Source organism: Nipponia nippon, unplaced genomic scaffold (genome assembly GCF_047370975.1).
Source record: "Nipponia nippon isolate SJK-2023a ecotype South Korea unplaced genomic scaffold, ASM4737097v1 scaffold_7, whole genome shotgun sequence".
In the NCBI taxonomy this organism is placed as follows: domain Eukaryota; kingdom Metazoa; phylum Chordata; class Aves; order Pelecaniformes; family Threskiornithidae; genus Nipponia; species Nipponia nippon.
Window position 1 is genome coordinate 9,952,206 of NW_028262391.1, and position 17,140 is coordinate 9,969,345.

The window sequence follows — 17,140 nt, forward strand, 5'->3', positions numbered from 1 at the left end:
AGCCAGGCCAGGCTCAGCTCCCCACTGATCTCCGTCCCAGTCGCAAGCTTCACCATCCTTTTCTTGATAAAAGACACCTACTCAACCGCTTCTTGTTTCTCTCCTCAACAACCACAGTCGAGTATTACTAAGTATTCATATTAACGATAATAGCAGAAGTAAATCAACATCTCCCTGGGTTTGGTCCTGGTTGCTTGCAATAGCTACTGTGTGTACTAAAGCCAACTTGTTATTCCTTTCCGATAAATGGGATACTTGAGTGACAAAAATTACATTGATTTGAATCGAAGTTTAATTTTTATATTCAACATAATAAAGTTGAAAAAGAAAAATACAGCAATCATTCTGTATACATTCCATCTAAACAGGCTGCGCACACACAGAAAAAACCCAGAATTTTTGAAGATTCAGTATCTTTTATGCAACAGAAAAAAGCAGGATGCTAGAAGTACATGTTTGTGGTGTGTTGTGGTCAATTTAAAACCAATAGCCAACCAATGCGTGCATTCATCATTCAAAATTTTTAGGGTTTATATTTAATACACAAAACTTTCATATAAGGATATTTGTTTAAGACTGACAGCTGAATTGTGTTTCTTCAAGCCTGTAAGGCTACTAAGCTAACTTTATTTTTAAAAATTTGTATGTAAAAACTGCTAAACATTTTAAGGATAATTAGAACACAGGATACATAACTTGAAGTAGAGCATAAAACATACAACAGTGCTATTGTAAGGCTAGGACCTTCACAGTCTTCCTTTATCTGATTAATATCCAGTGCTGTTTTGTTACACTATTTCCTTCTAGTACAGGGATTAAAGAAAGTAATTACTGAGTAAGACAGATGCTTTAAAAAAAAAAAAAAACCAAAAACACACAAAACACACAACCAAAACTACAACAACAAAACAACATTTGCACTGTGTTACAGCCGTCCCATTTGGTTTTCAAGTGCTTCCCTTGAACTGTGCTGCCAGAGAAAATGAAAAACGCTCAGTCCAGACACTGCGGGGCAACACAACGAAGACAGCAACCATGCCCAAGAACTCACATAGCTCCTGTTCTCCTACGCTCCTCCATCGCACCCAGTGAATGCAAGTTAGGCATACTAGAGCAACATTTTCAACTCATAGATTCTCATTTAACCACTCGATATATCTGTTCAACAGCCGGTGCCCTACAGCTAAGTCGGTTGGACTCAAGACAAATATCATTGCCCCATGAAAGGCACGCTTGGCATGATCATGCGTGACGGGAACACCCGCCGCCCGGAGGCGCTCAGCATACATGAATCCATCATCCCGTAAGACGTCGTGCTCACAGGTGAGGATGTAGTTGAGGGGCAGCCCGCGTAGCTGGGCATCGCTCACCAGCAGTGGGGCCGCCCTCGGATCCAGAAACCCTGGGTACTTCTGTGCAAGCTCAGAGCTTCCGTAGGTGGGACTGGTGTAAACATAGTCTTTCTTCAGCTCTTCAGGCAGCAAATTGCTCCAGTTTACAAACTGAAACAAGTGGCTCGATTCAACCGGGACATGCCTGTTGGAGGCCATCGCTTCCCTAAGAGATGGATCAGAAGTGAAATACCCACTCCAGACCCTGACCGTAAGCCACCTGGGTAAAATGATCTCGTTTCCATTTTCTTGGTAAGATGGCAAATTCAGGTCAAGGGATTGAAGAACAGGGTAAAGCAAAGCTTGGGCTTTGAGGTTAGTTTTGACTTCAGAGTCCTCTCACAGCTGTAGAAGAAAATAGAAATAATTACAAAAAGTCAGTTAAAAAGTGTTGCTTCTCCCACACTGACATAAGATCTTAAAAGTAAGGAATTAAGACGCACATTTTACAACATAAGCAAAACAAGATCATCAATAAAACTAGGATAGATTAATTTAAGGAAATTCTAAATTCATAGGCAGGTCACCTAAAGCAGTATGTTGTATTAAAAATTCTCAAACATCAAATATAATTTCATTTTATTTCTGATCTTGAAGGATAACAAGAAAATACTCTTTTTGAAGCATTGATGCTTTCTGAAGTAGTAACAAATGCTTTTTCTATAACTACAGAAAATTTCTCCTCTTATAGCTTAAAAATTGCAAATTTCTGAGGCTTCTTTAACCATTTCACACAATTTAGAGCTTATCCATCTGTTTGATTTTTTTTTTTAACCCTGAGGTGTTAGAACTCGAACAACTACGATTCTGTGCACTTTAGACATGTGAAAAATAAGATGTGATTAATTGAACACTGATATTTCTTATGTGTCATCCTTTTTCCCTCTTCGCTCATAAATTTCCACCTTCTCCCTCATCTTCTGCCTTCAGCATCCACAGCAAATTCACAGCCTTTCCAAGTGAGATTCATTACAATCCAAGTAACTTCTCAAGAGAGCAACAACATCGCACTGACTTTATTTAATAAACCTGAGTGAGAAGTGCAAAAGGCACTGAAACGGTGTGTGATCAAATGACACTGGAACATTTAGTCCTCTTATTTTTTTGCTGCTGTTTACATGTAGATGAGTCAAATTGCTCAAATTCCCTTTTCAAACAACATACCTAAACCAGTCAAAATGTGCTTAAGGATAGAGTGATATATGCCCTAATTGTAGGGCAGAGCGCCTTTTTTTAGGGTATAAAGGCTGGAGAACATCATGGCATCAAAGCTACTTTGATGCCATTAAATAGCTCAAGTGAACTTGCTGGGCTGGGAACTCAGAGCCCTCACTAACAGTCCTACAGGCTGCGTGATGTCCTGTGTACACGGACCACAAGAGACATTTGGGAGGTGCACTTACTTTGAGCAGAGGTTTTTGTTAGCCTTTTGTAAGAGATCATGAAATGACAAAAAAAAAAAAAGAGCTAGCAAACCAGCTTTTTTTTTTTTTTTTTTACCTGTTGTGCCATAGCTGCAGCTAAGTTGCCACCTGAACTGTCTCCTGCAACACAGACCTGATCTGGGTCCACCCCATACTGGGAGAGGACACTGCTCTGGAGGAAGGACTTTGTTACAGAATACACATCTTCAAACTGAACGGGAAAATGGTATTTAGGTGCCAACCTGTAACTGTTAGAGGCAAGTAGAAGTGTGTTACTTCCTGCTATTTATAGAGAAAGCATCTGCCTTAGTTGGTGAGTGTTTATTATTTTCTGTGCCCAGCAAAATGGGAACTGTCTATCCCGGAGGATCAAGTATTTTATTACCCACCCAACTTCATAAAGCAATATCCAAAATAACCACCACCCACAACTCACCACTGCAACCTTGACAGCTTTTGTTTACAAATACTTAAAGCTAGCAGGAAAGCACATGATCAAAAAAAGATATCGCAAAATTAGGTTAATTGAAATAGATTAATTTATTCCTAACCCATCAAGGAGAATCTCTTACTTGACCGATACCACGACAGCATTTAACCTGTTTGAAGTCCATCTTGTCAGATAATCATAGGATTTCGTGCCTGAAATGAAACGAGTCAGAATATATTCCAGCACATTTGAGAACAAACAGATACACGACAGCATGTTCCTCTTTGCAGAAGCTTTCAGGTGAACTTTCCAAAGCCTCCACCCGCCTGTGCCTCTGCAGCAGCACAACGCAAGTGCAGCACACGCGGGTTTAGCCAGAAGCACAAACTGAAAAGAAGTAATCCAACCATTGCTTGAATGCTACCCAAAAGGGTGGGCAAAATACATTATTTACACTTCTGAGCACTACACAATACAAAGTCCTGGAAGCTCAGCTTTTATGGCAGAGAAAAATGGAAACAAGATGTACACCAGGGGCCAGATCAAGCTCTCGGCTACACATACACATTCAGACCAAAATTAAAGAGCTTGCCCGGGAAAAATATTTTGGCTCGTTCTCCCTGAAACAAGCAGTCCAACAACTGAAGCTATGGACTGGTTGTTGGGAATGTCAGCCATACCTACTACACAAAATGCCAGTTTGGGTGATGGCCAAGATGATAACTTATATCCATTTATGTAAAGCACTGAATGGCAGCAAAGAGAAGCAGAAGATGTGTTCTAGGGGAGAATGCAACTGGAAGGGAAGATGAATCATTCCCATGAAAAAGTAATAGCAAAAGCATGGCACACTGAACTAAAACATTTTAGAAAGCCCCTCTGGGCATAACATGGAAAAACAACAAGCATCAGATAAGCACTGATAGCGCAATTGTGTTTCTTTGATTTTGGTTACACTTGCCTGCCTAGGAGCACATTAATGAGAAAAAGATGCAGTAATAGATGAATTCTGATATGGCAAAACTCCCTAAAATAGATTTCAGGAGACAATAAATACCCCCGACCTTCCCCAAGCAAGAAGTATGAGGAAGTGTCTGAGAATCAAGCTTCTGGGAACCAAGGAAACCCCCAGTCTCTGCATCTCCATTTGATTTTTACCCCTACGTGGATGTTCTTTTCCGTATTAAGATACTCAGTTTTGTCCTTTTCTCCCCCTAACACCATGTAACCAAGCCAGGGGCAGCAGATAAAACACCATGACAGAAGCGGAGCCCTGGACCAGACCCTTTGCCCTCCACCTCAAGATACACTGACCACCCTGCCCCGAGCTGGTGCATTTTAACTGGTGAAATACCAGTTCCCTGACCCTCTCCTGTAAAATAAAAGGCAGCACTTAACAACGGCCATTGAGATCTTCCATACAGACCCCCAGTATGGGCAGAGAAGAGCTTACCTGCCTGCCCTAGACTCCATCCTCCGCCATGGAAATAGATCACCGCCCTTCTAAGCCCATCAGATGGCTTTCTGGGCAGATACAGACGGACAGCAACGTTGCTGAACTCTGTCCGTCACAGTGACGTTTTCATCGGATGTGGGTGGGATGTATTCAGCAGCTGCCATCAGCGTCAGAGCTTCCGAAAGGTCCATCAGACCCAGCCAATCAGCAGCCTCAGCCTAAAGCCCAAGACAAGGGAAAACAGTATTTTAAGTACAGCCTTAGTTACTCTCAGAGATTAAATTTCCACAAAGCCATTTGATACTCTGTACAAGTCTGTAAAGTTGCTGTAGAAGTCGCTAAGCCGAATGCTGCTGACTCGGAGGAGACACTGTCTCGCACTGTCACGCTGTCCAGCCTGAGCTGTTCAACTCCCTTACCTTATGCGCTTCCATGTGAAGCTCAGTGGCAGTGGCTGGAAGGCAGCCCAGGGGGACACCACTGCCTGTCAGTGCTAAGGCAATGACTGGAAGCACAGGCATAGAGGACAACTAGGACACAACAGAGGATGTGGAAGAAAGCAGAATCAGTTGAAACCTCCCGAGACCCAACATGAGGGTCTGCTCAATGAGCCAGACCTCCTCGTTTTTCCAGGTGCTTACCACAAAACCAAGTAATACCTGTTCCTGTAATGAACTGCAGAAGCAAAAGCAGCCAGTACTTTCAGGATGCCAAGGACACCGGTGGCACAAATACAAGGATACAACAAATTTGACTTCAAACTGCACAACGATTTTTAATGATCAGTTCCATCCCAGTAGCCAAGGAGCATCATTTAGAGATGAGTACCTTTGCCTTGTTAAAAGAAAATATTTTCTCTACTTTGGGATGTTAAAAAGGCAGAAGTACATCTTTGCCACTTTACCACGGTCCAGCTCTGTTTAATTTCTTCAGTTTACATCAAAATTCTATTGGTTACATACCTCTGTTTTTCTATGTAATGAAGAAGTGCCCCTACTGAACAGCAGAACAAGAATTGAGTTGTGTGTTTATTTTCCGTTCCACATGGTCAGCAGATGAGACAAAATTTTGTCATGCTACCTATGCCACTATACCTTCTGAAGCTATTGCCTGCACTGTCATCCTTGAGGAGGATCCACCTTTGTCTGAGCCATGCAAATCCTTTCCTTACATTGGTTTGATATTTCATAATAAAAAGCTCAAAATAACCCTGCCACCGATGTTTTGATTCTCACCAGCCCTCTGACCATTCAACAGGGAATCACCTCACGAACTGACAGAAGTACAGCTCTAGAGCAGCATCACTGCGGTCACCCAGCTCTGGCTCCAGCCCGACTCTGACCAAGGATGATCCCAGTGACTCCCTGACCCAGGGAGAGACTCCACAGGGCCAGCAGGACCATCCTCCAGGAGGAGGATGCTAACCAGGATCGCTGTCTGCCTGATAAGTGCATTAGTTTGGGGGGTCTCAAAAAATACCTGTAGGGTTAACTTTCTTAAAAGGTTCTTTTTCCCCAAAAAATCTTGAATCTACCCCAGCTGTACAGCAGCACTGGAGCCCCAGCCCCTGTGCAGCCCTCTGAGGTAGACAGAGCAGGGGAGGTCATCGATGCCCCTGAGCATCGTCAGTGCCCCCAGCAGAGCTACACAAAGGGCAAGGAAAACTTTCCCAATGGGCTCCACAGAAATTCCCTGATGGAAGAAAAGTGATGTGGTTCAGGGATTTCAGAACCAAGAAATTTGCCAACTTTTAATACTGTTAAAGCAGTTTCTTTTGAAATTCATGTTTTAAAACATTTATTATGAAGGTCTATGGCTCCAAATTAATTACAGTTATTCTAAGATGCTAAATAAAATTAAAACAAAAAAACCAAACCCTAGCAAGTAAACCTGCAGGTGAAATGCAAGGTCTAAAGATTAATATTTGGCAGCTTTGGCTGTCTGACATTGTGCCAATTTACACAGATAAAAGCATTTCAGAATCCCTTTCACACACAGATTATTTTAAATCTTGAACATAAAACTTTTTAAAAAAATTGTGCTAGCTTCCATTATACTGAGTCTTTGGTAGACAAGAGTGAATCCAAGCGAAAACATTTCTAAAGGCATTTGCTACGGACTGTGCTAGAAATGCAGATCCCAACTACTCCTTCCAAAACCAACAGCTCCCCAAAGGAGGCGTCACATTTCCTCACAGCTGTCTCCGGGGAACTGCAACAAGTAAAGATGTGACCAGTGTTTGCTTATACATAAATCTCACTGCTTCCCCCCCCCCCCTTTTTTTCCTCCTCATTAAATTGTGTTGAAAGAAACGTCTCGCATTGCTTTTAAGATATTAGAAAGGTATTCCAAAAACACATTAAAAATTTGTAATATACAACAAAATGACATAAAAGAATAATGTCACAACGACTGGAAGAAAAATAAAGCTTTAATTTTCTATACTGTGAAAGACAGTGTAAATACCTAGTTAAACAAAAATTTAGCCACATTAGAGATTGACTGTGACTAGAGCGTGATCTCAGCCATGCAAAACGCTGGCAGTATGAGGAAACCCTATCATGTGTAGCCTCCTTAAACCACAATATGCTATGGCAATGGGCTGCTGGAGCTACTTGCAGCTAGAAGGTAAAAATAACATGGACCGCTTCATGATTTGGGAGCATTATATTATCTAATTCCTAATAATATATTAAGGAATAGCTGGGGAGGGTGTTTTGTTTATTTTTTTAGATGATAGGTATGAAGAACACAACTTCAAATTTGCTTGAAAGCCATTTGCTATCTGACTTCCTGAAAGTGAACTAAGAGCTTAAATTTATAGCTCATTTCAAGAAAATCAGAAGAAATTTCAAACTAATTTGCATATTACTTTTCAGTTTAACATGCACTGCTCTTGTGCATGGTCCAGTTAAACACTCAGAAAATTAAGACCTGACACTCTGTGATAATAGAAGCACTTTTCTACATTTCAGGCCACTGTACAATTCTCAAACATTCCTGTAATTGCACTTTGATCAGAATGCTTGGTTTGGAAGATAACTGAATTAACAACAGGCCTAAGTTTCTTAAACTCATTGGAACTTTTTAGTAAAACAAACACTCCTGTGACTGTCGCTAGCACTGTGTTATCAATTGTTCAGAAAGGAAAGCGCATTGGGAAATGCCCAACGTTGACATTAGCGTTGCCGGTTTGCGTGTGCACGCACACAGCACGCTCAGCTTTTTACGTGGGTCATTTCCACGGCCTGGTCTCCAGGTCCGTGCCCTGCCTGCACCAGCGCAGCCGTGGGGACGTGCAAGCATTGTGCCACAGTTTGCTACCGACGGCCATCGCCGTCTGCTGCACCCGCCACTGGCACCTCCATAACCGCCCCCAGCGACAGGGGACGTGACCCAGCTTCCCACACAAGTCTCGTAACTCCCTCATCATGTAGCAACAGAAATGATTAAGTAATAAAACCAAATTCCATCTTATACGTTATCTGAAGGTGAAAAACAGATTAAACTCAAAGCAGGTTTGAGTTTAATAAGAAATAAAATAGCCCAGCCTGGTGCAGAACCTGTCAGAAGTTTAGCTTTCCAAGAGATGCTTTGTTCTTCCCAGGAAGAATGTAAAACCAACACGCAAAGAAGCCCCCCACGCTTTAACTGATCACCTCTTGAAAGGTGTAACATCTGGTATTCAGGGTTTGATGTTGCAAATAATACAATCTAAACCTGCTTGTTTTGCTTTTTTGTATTTTTTTTTCTTGAAATTATATTTAAATCAACTATTTAATCATCTTCTATATAAAACCTACTTTTCCCAGAAGTTAGAAGAAAAGAGAATACAGGTAAGACCTTACTGACAACACTTGATAGCAATCACCACCATATTTAAGGGTCACCTCTCGGAAGACTGGGACCAAGCGATGCTGGGAGCTCTCAAGAGCCAAACTCTCTGGGTTGGAATCGAGGTGAACACAAACAGGCAGTAACTGGCACAGAGGGCAGAAGGAAAAATCAGGTCTCCTCATAAGCTCAATGAAGACAAATACGTACACATGCCAAAACTGCATATTTTTATCCACAGTGATTACACAGTTTACATTACTATTTCTCAGCTGTTGTATTTTCCCTGAGGATTAGCATCTTGAAAAGATAAATACATAAATCACAGTGAGTCCTGCTGTAATTCCACTGAGCTTGTGAAACTCCCCCGGGTTGGGAGGAATTCCCTCAGCTTCAGGACTGCAGCTTTCCAATGCCCTCAGAGCTGTTTTTTTCCACAAGCAGACATTTTTACATTGTGGAAAACCACTGGTCTACTGCCTGTGGTTTCAAGGCCATTACCATATAGAAATAAAAGGAAATCATACCCTCATCTGAAAAGTCTCATTGTCCCAGATCTGAGATTACTGCATGTTACAGGGGTAAGAGGAAAACCAACCACTTGGGGGTTTTTATTCCTTGTGCTTTGGAAAGCATTTTCCACAGTCACTTTCTCTGTCTTCCATGAGGGGAGCATGGCAGGAAAGATGAAAAAAAGAAAAACCTATTTATGAGGAAGGGAGCCCCAGCTATGCTTTGGCAGGCAGAGAGCCTGACACTGCTTTTAGCAGCTTATTTATCTGAACAGGCAATAGTTCAGACAGAGGCACCCCTCCAGGTGAAGCTTTCTGTCAGCTGAAGATAAAGACAGGCAGTTAGTGAGTGGGGCTGTAAAGGGCTCGAATCTGGATTTCACTGCTCGTGAGGGGAGAGCGAGAGAGAGGACGGATGGAAGCAGCTTTGGGAGGATTTCACAGAACTGCAGCCAGGGAAACATGCAGCTAGGAAGAAAGATGTATTGCATTTTATACTTCCTTCATATGTTTTATCTTAGACTGTGTGCACTGAAAATACATGAAGAATTTTGTGCTTAAGCACCACAGAAACTGGCTGGTTTATTCTTTTAGCTGGAGGCTGTCCTCCAGCTAGACAACATATAGACCTGAGACATTATAACATGAACATGCGAATGGAGACATTCCCAGTCTCCCTTCTGCAATAAGATGGGTACAAATGGACTCTTCAGCACACCGCAGGATGGGCACACCAGCAAAACCAAGCATGGCTGCAATCCCCTGCAGGCTAACCCATGGCAAGATCTAACCACGAGCCTCTGACCGGCCTTTGGAGCCCCTCGGCACTCACTGCCGTGCCTGGCAGAGACTTTGAAAGCAGCCTTTTATTCAAACCAGTTACTCGTCCAGGCCAGGAAACCCGAAATCAAAGGAAATCTCGCACAGTTTGGCACAGAAGCTGGAGAGCTCCCCAGGACCTATTAAAGCACAGAAGATGAAGGATAGAATTTGCCATTTCATGGCTTTCTTGGCATGTTGTTTTGGGAGCTTGAAGAGAAGACCCTCCTGGTCAGGAGTGTCTGACCATGGCAGTATTATTTACCTTTCTTTCAAACCAACGTCAAGGAGTCAGAAAGACTAAACTAGGGTCCCCTCTGCAAAATTAGACTTACTATTAAGTGATTATAAATTGTTGCCCTATAATCAGATGACAGTTCAGAACGTATTTAGGACGCCTTAGAGCCATCTCAAATCTAATTTGCACCAGTGCAGCTCCAGGGAGGCTGTCTTTGTCAGAGTCCCTTAGGATTATGGTTCTGCATGAGATCAGAGCACAGTTACAAAACACGCTTGCTCCACACCACAGCTGCTGCTAACAGACTTAGGCTTAACAGGCAGCCAATGCAACAGCTGTGAAAGACACTAACTCCATTTTAAAGCAAAAACACATAATCCTCCAACACTGAAAGAAAATGCTTCTGCTTGTTGAGTATTTAGCACTGCCGTGCTGAAGGCTACAGGTCCTAGCGAGCAGGCACAAGGTGTTCCTGGGGAAATGAGTTATCTGTGCACACACTCTCCTTGCAGGCTACCTCCAAGAGGAGACTTAAGAGGAGAAGAAGCAAGGTAGCACATCAAAAGCAAAGACTACAGTTTCTTTCTCACCACTTCATCTCCCACCACTCAGAACTCAAACCAGAAGATCAAAACAAACGAGGAAGCAGCAAATAGTCCATGAATTAACACACATAGACAAAAAAAAAAAAAAATCTTCCACCCCCCCTTCCTTCTGCTGGCTGTACAGACCCAAGAAGAGGTCTCCACCGCAACCACAGGCTGTCTGACGCGGGAATGGCTCTAGAGATCGACAACGGCTTTTAGATACTGTGTGATGTTTAGGAGACATCCCAAGAAAACATGCACCCTTGCCTCCACCAGCAAAATCATAAAAGAGGTGGCTCTCAGATTTTGAAAACCATACCCACCGCACTTTAACTGAAACAACAGAAAAGGCAAAATCCCAAACTCGTACACTTCGGAGCAAACAGCCCGGGTGTTTGTGCCCGCAGCGGACAAGCCTTTCAGCTGCATCCCTCAAGCAAAACTAGAAACCTCTCTCCTGGCTCCTTAGACCCTCCTTTCAATATGTTTTACAGTGAAGAAAAAAGCAGTCTCAAAATGTTTGTAGCCACCCAGAAAGATGTCTGCAACACTCAGCCCCTCTCCTGCCCCCCAAACCTTCACCTTCGACCTTTGGTTTTAGGTTTTGGTTACACTGCTGCAGCCACCATTGTATATTACGTACAGGCTGGATTCAAAACAGCTTCCAGTCGAATGTACTTACAAGGTGGGAACTACAGCACTATTATTTATGCATGGTGTGCAGCCTCACAGATTATTTACGTATGTTTGAAATGGCTGTATAAAATGACTGAAATGAAGCAGAAGCCAGGGATGTAATATATATAAAAATAGCATGGGAAGACATAAGGACCACACTGTTGGTAAATATTGCTATATAACTACAGATAGGGGTATAATACCACTGCCTTTCCAGACTGTGACATATGGTTCTGTGCTGCTTAGCTAGATACCATTTTTTGGTAGGCAAGATTACAGTGGTATTAAAAAAAGTTTTTCATATATATCTCAATTTCTACATGCTCTAGCATTGTCATCCCTATAATTAGCTTTGTGTAGTTTTTAGGCTCATGCTGTCAGCAGATTCCTATGAAACCACAAAAACAGTTTTTAAGAAGTGGTCTAGTTTCCCCTTCTCTGACACCCAATACAATACTTCTGAGGAAGCTCAATATACAGGTTCTGAGAAACAGGAAAAATTCAAGGAGCGGTGCTTCAGCTGCAAAGGACTGTAAAGCAAAATAAACTTGTTTCCACTTATCTATCCATATCCACACTACATATCACATTTCGAGTTACTCTGAGTGTCCTTTTTTCAAGATTGCACAATTAAATCTAAGTTTCTTTATAGCCATAGTTACACTAAGTTTAATGCTTAATTTCAGATACCGTTGCCCTTCACTTAGTGTATTACCAGATATATATCTATATATGTATGACACGTATATATCGCCATATCTCTATTAGCCATAGCGGCACTGAGAATGCCCTCTGCTCTGTAGCTGTCTCTCCACCAGGCCAGCCCTGCACCAAGCCCAGCACCAAACTCACCAGAAGGCTGGCAGTCCTGAAGGCAGTCGCAATGAGCATCACTTTGCAGGGGTCCTCGAGGTCCTCGGGGATGGGGGCGTAGATGGAGTAAGCAATGAGGGCAGAGGCGAGGAAGAGGCACAGCTCCTCCCAGACTGACCGATTAAGCACTCTCGCAGACTCTTAACAGCTACAAGCCAGCACACACGCATAGGGCAAAGTTAATCCCGTGTTTTGTTAATCCCAGCCAGGAGGTGATTTCTGGGGTGATCACCCGGGGCAGAGGTTACTCTGTCATGCTGCTCCCGTGAAAACATGTTTCTTCAGCGATGCTTTCAGCCACTCAGAGTTTACCAAGCTGGTACTTCAACTCCAGATTAAACATCGAAGCTACTACACCCCCATCACCCTGTCCTGCATTTGGCAGCAACAGCCAGCAGGAGGGAAAGAGACAGCTGAAAAATAAGGAACAGAACATGGCCTGTGAACCGAGGGCTGCCACAAAGTGACATTCAAATGCAAGAAGATGCAATGAATACTTGGGAGCTATTAGCTGCTGCTTCATAATGCAGCTGTTCAAACACAGCCCAGCTTACAGAGATACCCAACGAGATCGGACTGCAGCAGCATGTAACCCACTCATTTCGCAGGCAATAACAAGCACCTCCTGCTTTGGCAAAAGCACGCCCTTCGTCTTGTACTAACACACCAAAGCAGTTGTGCAATAACAGGTTTGACAAAAAAAAAATCTTTTACAGGGTTTGTGATTAATATTTGAACAATCAGATTTAATTGCCATTATTTTCAGGATTAGGAGATTTCTTTGCATGTCCCAGAAGCAACCACTTCTGCACAGGGTGGACTTGGAAATAGGTAATAATTCCACTGAGGAAACACTACAAGCACAGGCACACAGAAGGAGAGGTAAAAAGAATGGCTGCAGCACCTAGAGCCCTGCTTTAGAGATAAACTGAAAAAGTAAAAAGCTCAATTGAAATTCGAGTTATTTCTTTGTCATGGTTTAACTCCACCTGGCAGTGCTGCCAGGCACAGATAAGTGCCAGAGAAGGGTAGACAGGCCATGGCTTTTGTTGGGACTGAGCTCTCGCATGATGGTGAAACTTATTTCTGAATTGGAGCTGATTTGCAGTGATGATAAATGAATCATAATTTATTACAATAGCCTAGGATCTTTTTCATGTGTGGTTGTTATGATACCTGAAAACGTTATGTACCTGAAAATATTTCCCTGCTTTTTTTCAACTTTTCCAAATGAAAAAGGGAAAGCAGTTAAATTTTTTGTATAGTGCAAAAAAGCTGCCCTTAATAATCAGTAAAGATTTTACTCTGAGTCTTTCTTTCCCCATGTGCTGGTTTTGGCTGGGATGGAGTTAATTTTCTTCATAGTAGCTGGTATGGGGCTATGTTTTGGATTTGTGCTGGAGACAGTGTTGATAACACGGGGATGGTTTAGTTGCTGCTGAGCAGTGCTTGCACAGAGTCAAGGCCTTTTCTGCTTCTCACCCCACCAGCGAGCAGGCTGGGGTTAAACCACGACAGCCCTTTTTGGTGCCCAGCGTGGGGCCTGTCGTGGTTTAACCCCAGCTGGCAACCAGGCCCCACGCAGCCGCTCGCTCACTCCCCCCTCAGTGGGATGGGGGAGAGAATAAAAAGAGTAAAAGTGAGAAAACTCGTGGGTTGAGATAAAGACAGTTTAATAGGTAAAGCAAAAGCCACGCATGCAATCAAAGCAAAACAAGGAATTCATTCACTGCTTCCCATCAGCAGGCAGGTGTTCAGCCATCTGCAGGAACGCAGGGCTCCATCACGCGTAATGGTTACTTGGGAAGACAAACGCCATCGCTCTGAACGTGTGTTCCCAGCAGGCACACATGCACTAACATGTGTGTACACACGGGGCTGGACAAGCAGATCAGCAAACCCCATCTTCTCTTTTCTGTAGCTCAGATTGCCCGTTTCTCAGGGGCTGGCTTTGGAGGCTGCAAGGCAAAACACAGATAAAGGAGCTGTATTTTAGGCAACAGGAGAAGAGAAGGCACAGCCCGGTGAAGAGGAATGGAGGACAAAGCCCTGTCCTCCCTCTGTCCCTCCCCAGGAGCAACAGGAGCTCTCAGGACAGCTTGCTCTGCGCGACCACCACTCGCTGTTTCAGCACTGGCAAGCGTGCAGTTAGACCACGTGCTATGCAGTATCCTTGCCCCAGGTTCACCTTCGGATTAGGCAAGAGCTCACAGTGCTTAGCCTTCAGATACCAACATCTAATCTCCTGGCAGAGCCAGTCCTCCTGCCCTCCAGTGAACCACCACAGCAACCTACACTAATTCACAGTAATACTGGATAAAAAGAATAATAAATTGAAATCACCATTTGCCCAAGGCAATCCTAAAGCATCAACTTCCATATGGAAGTGCCCACATCATGCCAATTTTATTAGAGCCCTTTCAGTAGAAGGGACCAGCAGAGGCAGCACAAGACTCCTCTCAAACAGGGGGATGGGGTGCCAAATGAAACACATGAACATTAAAATCCAGATCAATTCCATGCAGCAATTACGCTTGGTGTTACACCCCAATATCTAGCTTCCACACTGCTGCTGCTTTTCAGAGCCCTGCACCAGCACCCACCACTGACAATTTGCTGTTGCATCACATACTTTCCCGCTACTCACTGCTTTCTAAAGCAAAGAAACTTTGTTTTGCTGCTCTTCCTGCATATAGCATACCAACAAGAGTCATGCAGCGTGCCCTTCCTTCCTATCTTCTGCATTTTCATATATTCCAAGCTACTGGCGTCTCAAAAAAATAAGGAAAGAAAAAAATTAATGTAAACTTAAGTGGAGTAAAGCCAGGGTTAAAATTGCAATGGAAAGAAGAGCAATCGAAGCATAGCCCTGCCCAGAGCCAGCATCCTCTGCAGCCACAGCCATGTGCTCCATGACACAGATGATGGCGGGTGGCATTGCCTGTCACTGCCTATTGCACAGCCATGGAAAGACTTGCATAAACTAGCTCAGACACTGACCTGCTACCTCAATAAATCAGCCCTGCTAAAAATAAGTATTGCGACATCAGATTGAATTTTCAAGCTGTGGTTTGGAAGAAAGAAATATGTGGGCTTATAACTTATTCTGTTGGTAACAGCAGTACCTCCTCACCTCTGTTCCACTCCTGTTGCATTTCCACTTACTGCAGTCTCACAGCATTACTGTGAAAGAATCATCCAGCTCAACCAAGTTCTGCTCTAACAGACCCCTAGGAAACTGCTTGTTTCGGGAAAACACACCAGGAAATAAACCTCTTCATAGCAGAAAGCATTTGCAAGAATGTCCAGCAAAAAAAAGTATTATCTAGCCTAAATGGGAAATAATTGAGTATAACCTGGTTCTGACTCAGCCCTTAATAATAATATAGTCCAAAATATAAGACCTAAACAAACAATTGATCAAAGACTGTAGCACAATCCTCTTACCGCATTTAAGGCTGCTGTTGTCAATAGGATCTATTTCTAGAGAAAAAAATAATTGATTTGGGTAAAGTTATTAGTATCTGACTTATTGCAAAATAAGTCTTTTCCCTTGTCTGTTAGCGTAGGTTCAGTAGCTGTACTGGGGTCCTCGGGCTCAGAGTTAGGGTGCAGCCCTAAAGCAGGAGTACAGAAGCGCCTTATATCACATCACACTCTGGAAAGTTAACTCTCATTTGGGAGTTTTTGTCAGTGAAATGCAAGAGTGCTAGAAGCTTATTACATTTATGTATCAATCATTACATTTCTTTTGTGTCTATGATTTTAATTCTCTGGAATAAAAAAAATCCTTGCAGTTTTAAAACATGGGCCACTTTCTTCTACCAGCTGCAGTACCACTCCTGCAGGTCACCCATACGTACCAGCGGGGACACTTCCCACCTCACTCACCCCATCGCTGCCTTGAATTTTTCCTTCAGTTGTTTTGTGGGATGGTAATTTGCATATCATTTCAATGAACTACATGCAGCTCTCTAAGATGGACTGCCTAAAGGGCTGTCATACCCAGAGCCTGACTGGAACACGTTTAGCAGATGATGGATGACGACCCTCAGGTCACACAGGACCATTGCCTGTGCCTGTCCTGGCCGGGGGCACTAGTGGGCACAGGTGGCCCCGACCAGCCCCACCTGGGACCCCCTCCCACCCTTGTCTACTTGTCCAGGGGCCCTACTGACAGGCAGCCCTGAGCGCAGTCCTTGTCCAGGTTGCATCGTGGGGGTCCCCTGCACCACCCACGCACTACCTCACGTGCTGGGCACATCACCCATGTGGTGCTGCCTGGACCGAGGGGTGCTCCTGGTGGTCACAGCACCTCTTGGGCTGCTGGGGGGGCCCCGCTGTTAAGATAGATGCTAATTTGATCCTGTGATGACTGTGGTGTTTTTATACATCCATGCTGAGAAGGGTCACATCTTCACTGGGGCAGGGAGAAACAGCTTACCAAAATAGCAGCCAAGGGGCTGGAAGAGGCACGCAGACTCCCCGCCTGAGCAGGTTCATCGTGCTCCGGTTACCCACCTGGGTGGCAGGGGGTCAGGGCATGCCACTGCCCCGCGCGTGCCAGGAACAGACACGCTGGGTTGGGGACGGCCAGCCGCCGGCACCCGATCCACCCGGGCAGGGCTCCAGGGAGTAAAGGATGGAGACACAGGTGTTGAAGAGGGGTGCGGGGAAGAAAATAGCTACAGCCCCAGGGACAGGTGGCGGTGCGGGCAGCCAGCTTGGCAGGGCAGAAACTTGTCCCCAGCTTCAGCAGGAGAAGGCCAGACATCCCAGGCACCTCTGCCAGCTGCTGCTGGTGCTCGTGGCCATAGCCATTGCACTGGAATGAAAGGAAAAGCATAAATACTCTAGTTAGTTACGCTATACATCAAAGCGATTTTTTCATTCTAATA

At 43.9% G+C, this 17,140-nt stretch overlaps 2 protein-coding genes across 2 annotated transcripts in view; both read right to left on the minus strand.

Annotated features, from left to right (window-relative positions):
- Positions 1-269: 269 nt before the first annotated feature.
- AADAC (arylacetamide deacetylase) lies at positions 270-12,585 on the minus strand. The gene is given in 7 exon segments (XM_087739700.1): positions 270-1,736; positions 2,892-3,063; positions 3,388-3,457; positions 4,699-4,811; positions 4,813-4,919; positions 12,222-12,355; positions 12,555-12,585. Coding segments are annotated over 7 exon segments (1,236 nt in total). The 3' UTR covers positions 270-1,127.
- Positions 12,586-14,034: 1,449 nt separating this feature from the next.
- LOC148050794 (uncharacterized) overlaps positions 14,035-17,140 on the minus strand; it is a 37,900-nt gene continuing 34,794 nt past the window's right edge. The window contains exons 5-6 of the mRNA XM_087740747.1: positions 16,687-17,067; positions 14,035-14,200 (exon numbers count right to left, since the gene is read on the minus strand). Of these exons, the coding sequence (XP_087596873.1) occupies positions 16,928-17,067 (140 nt within the window). The 3' untranslated portion in view covers positions 14,035-14,200; positions 16,687-16,927. The remainder of the gene's footprint in view (positions 14,201-16,686; positions 17,068-17,140) is intronic.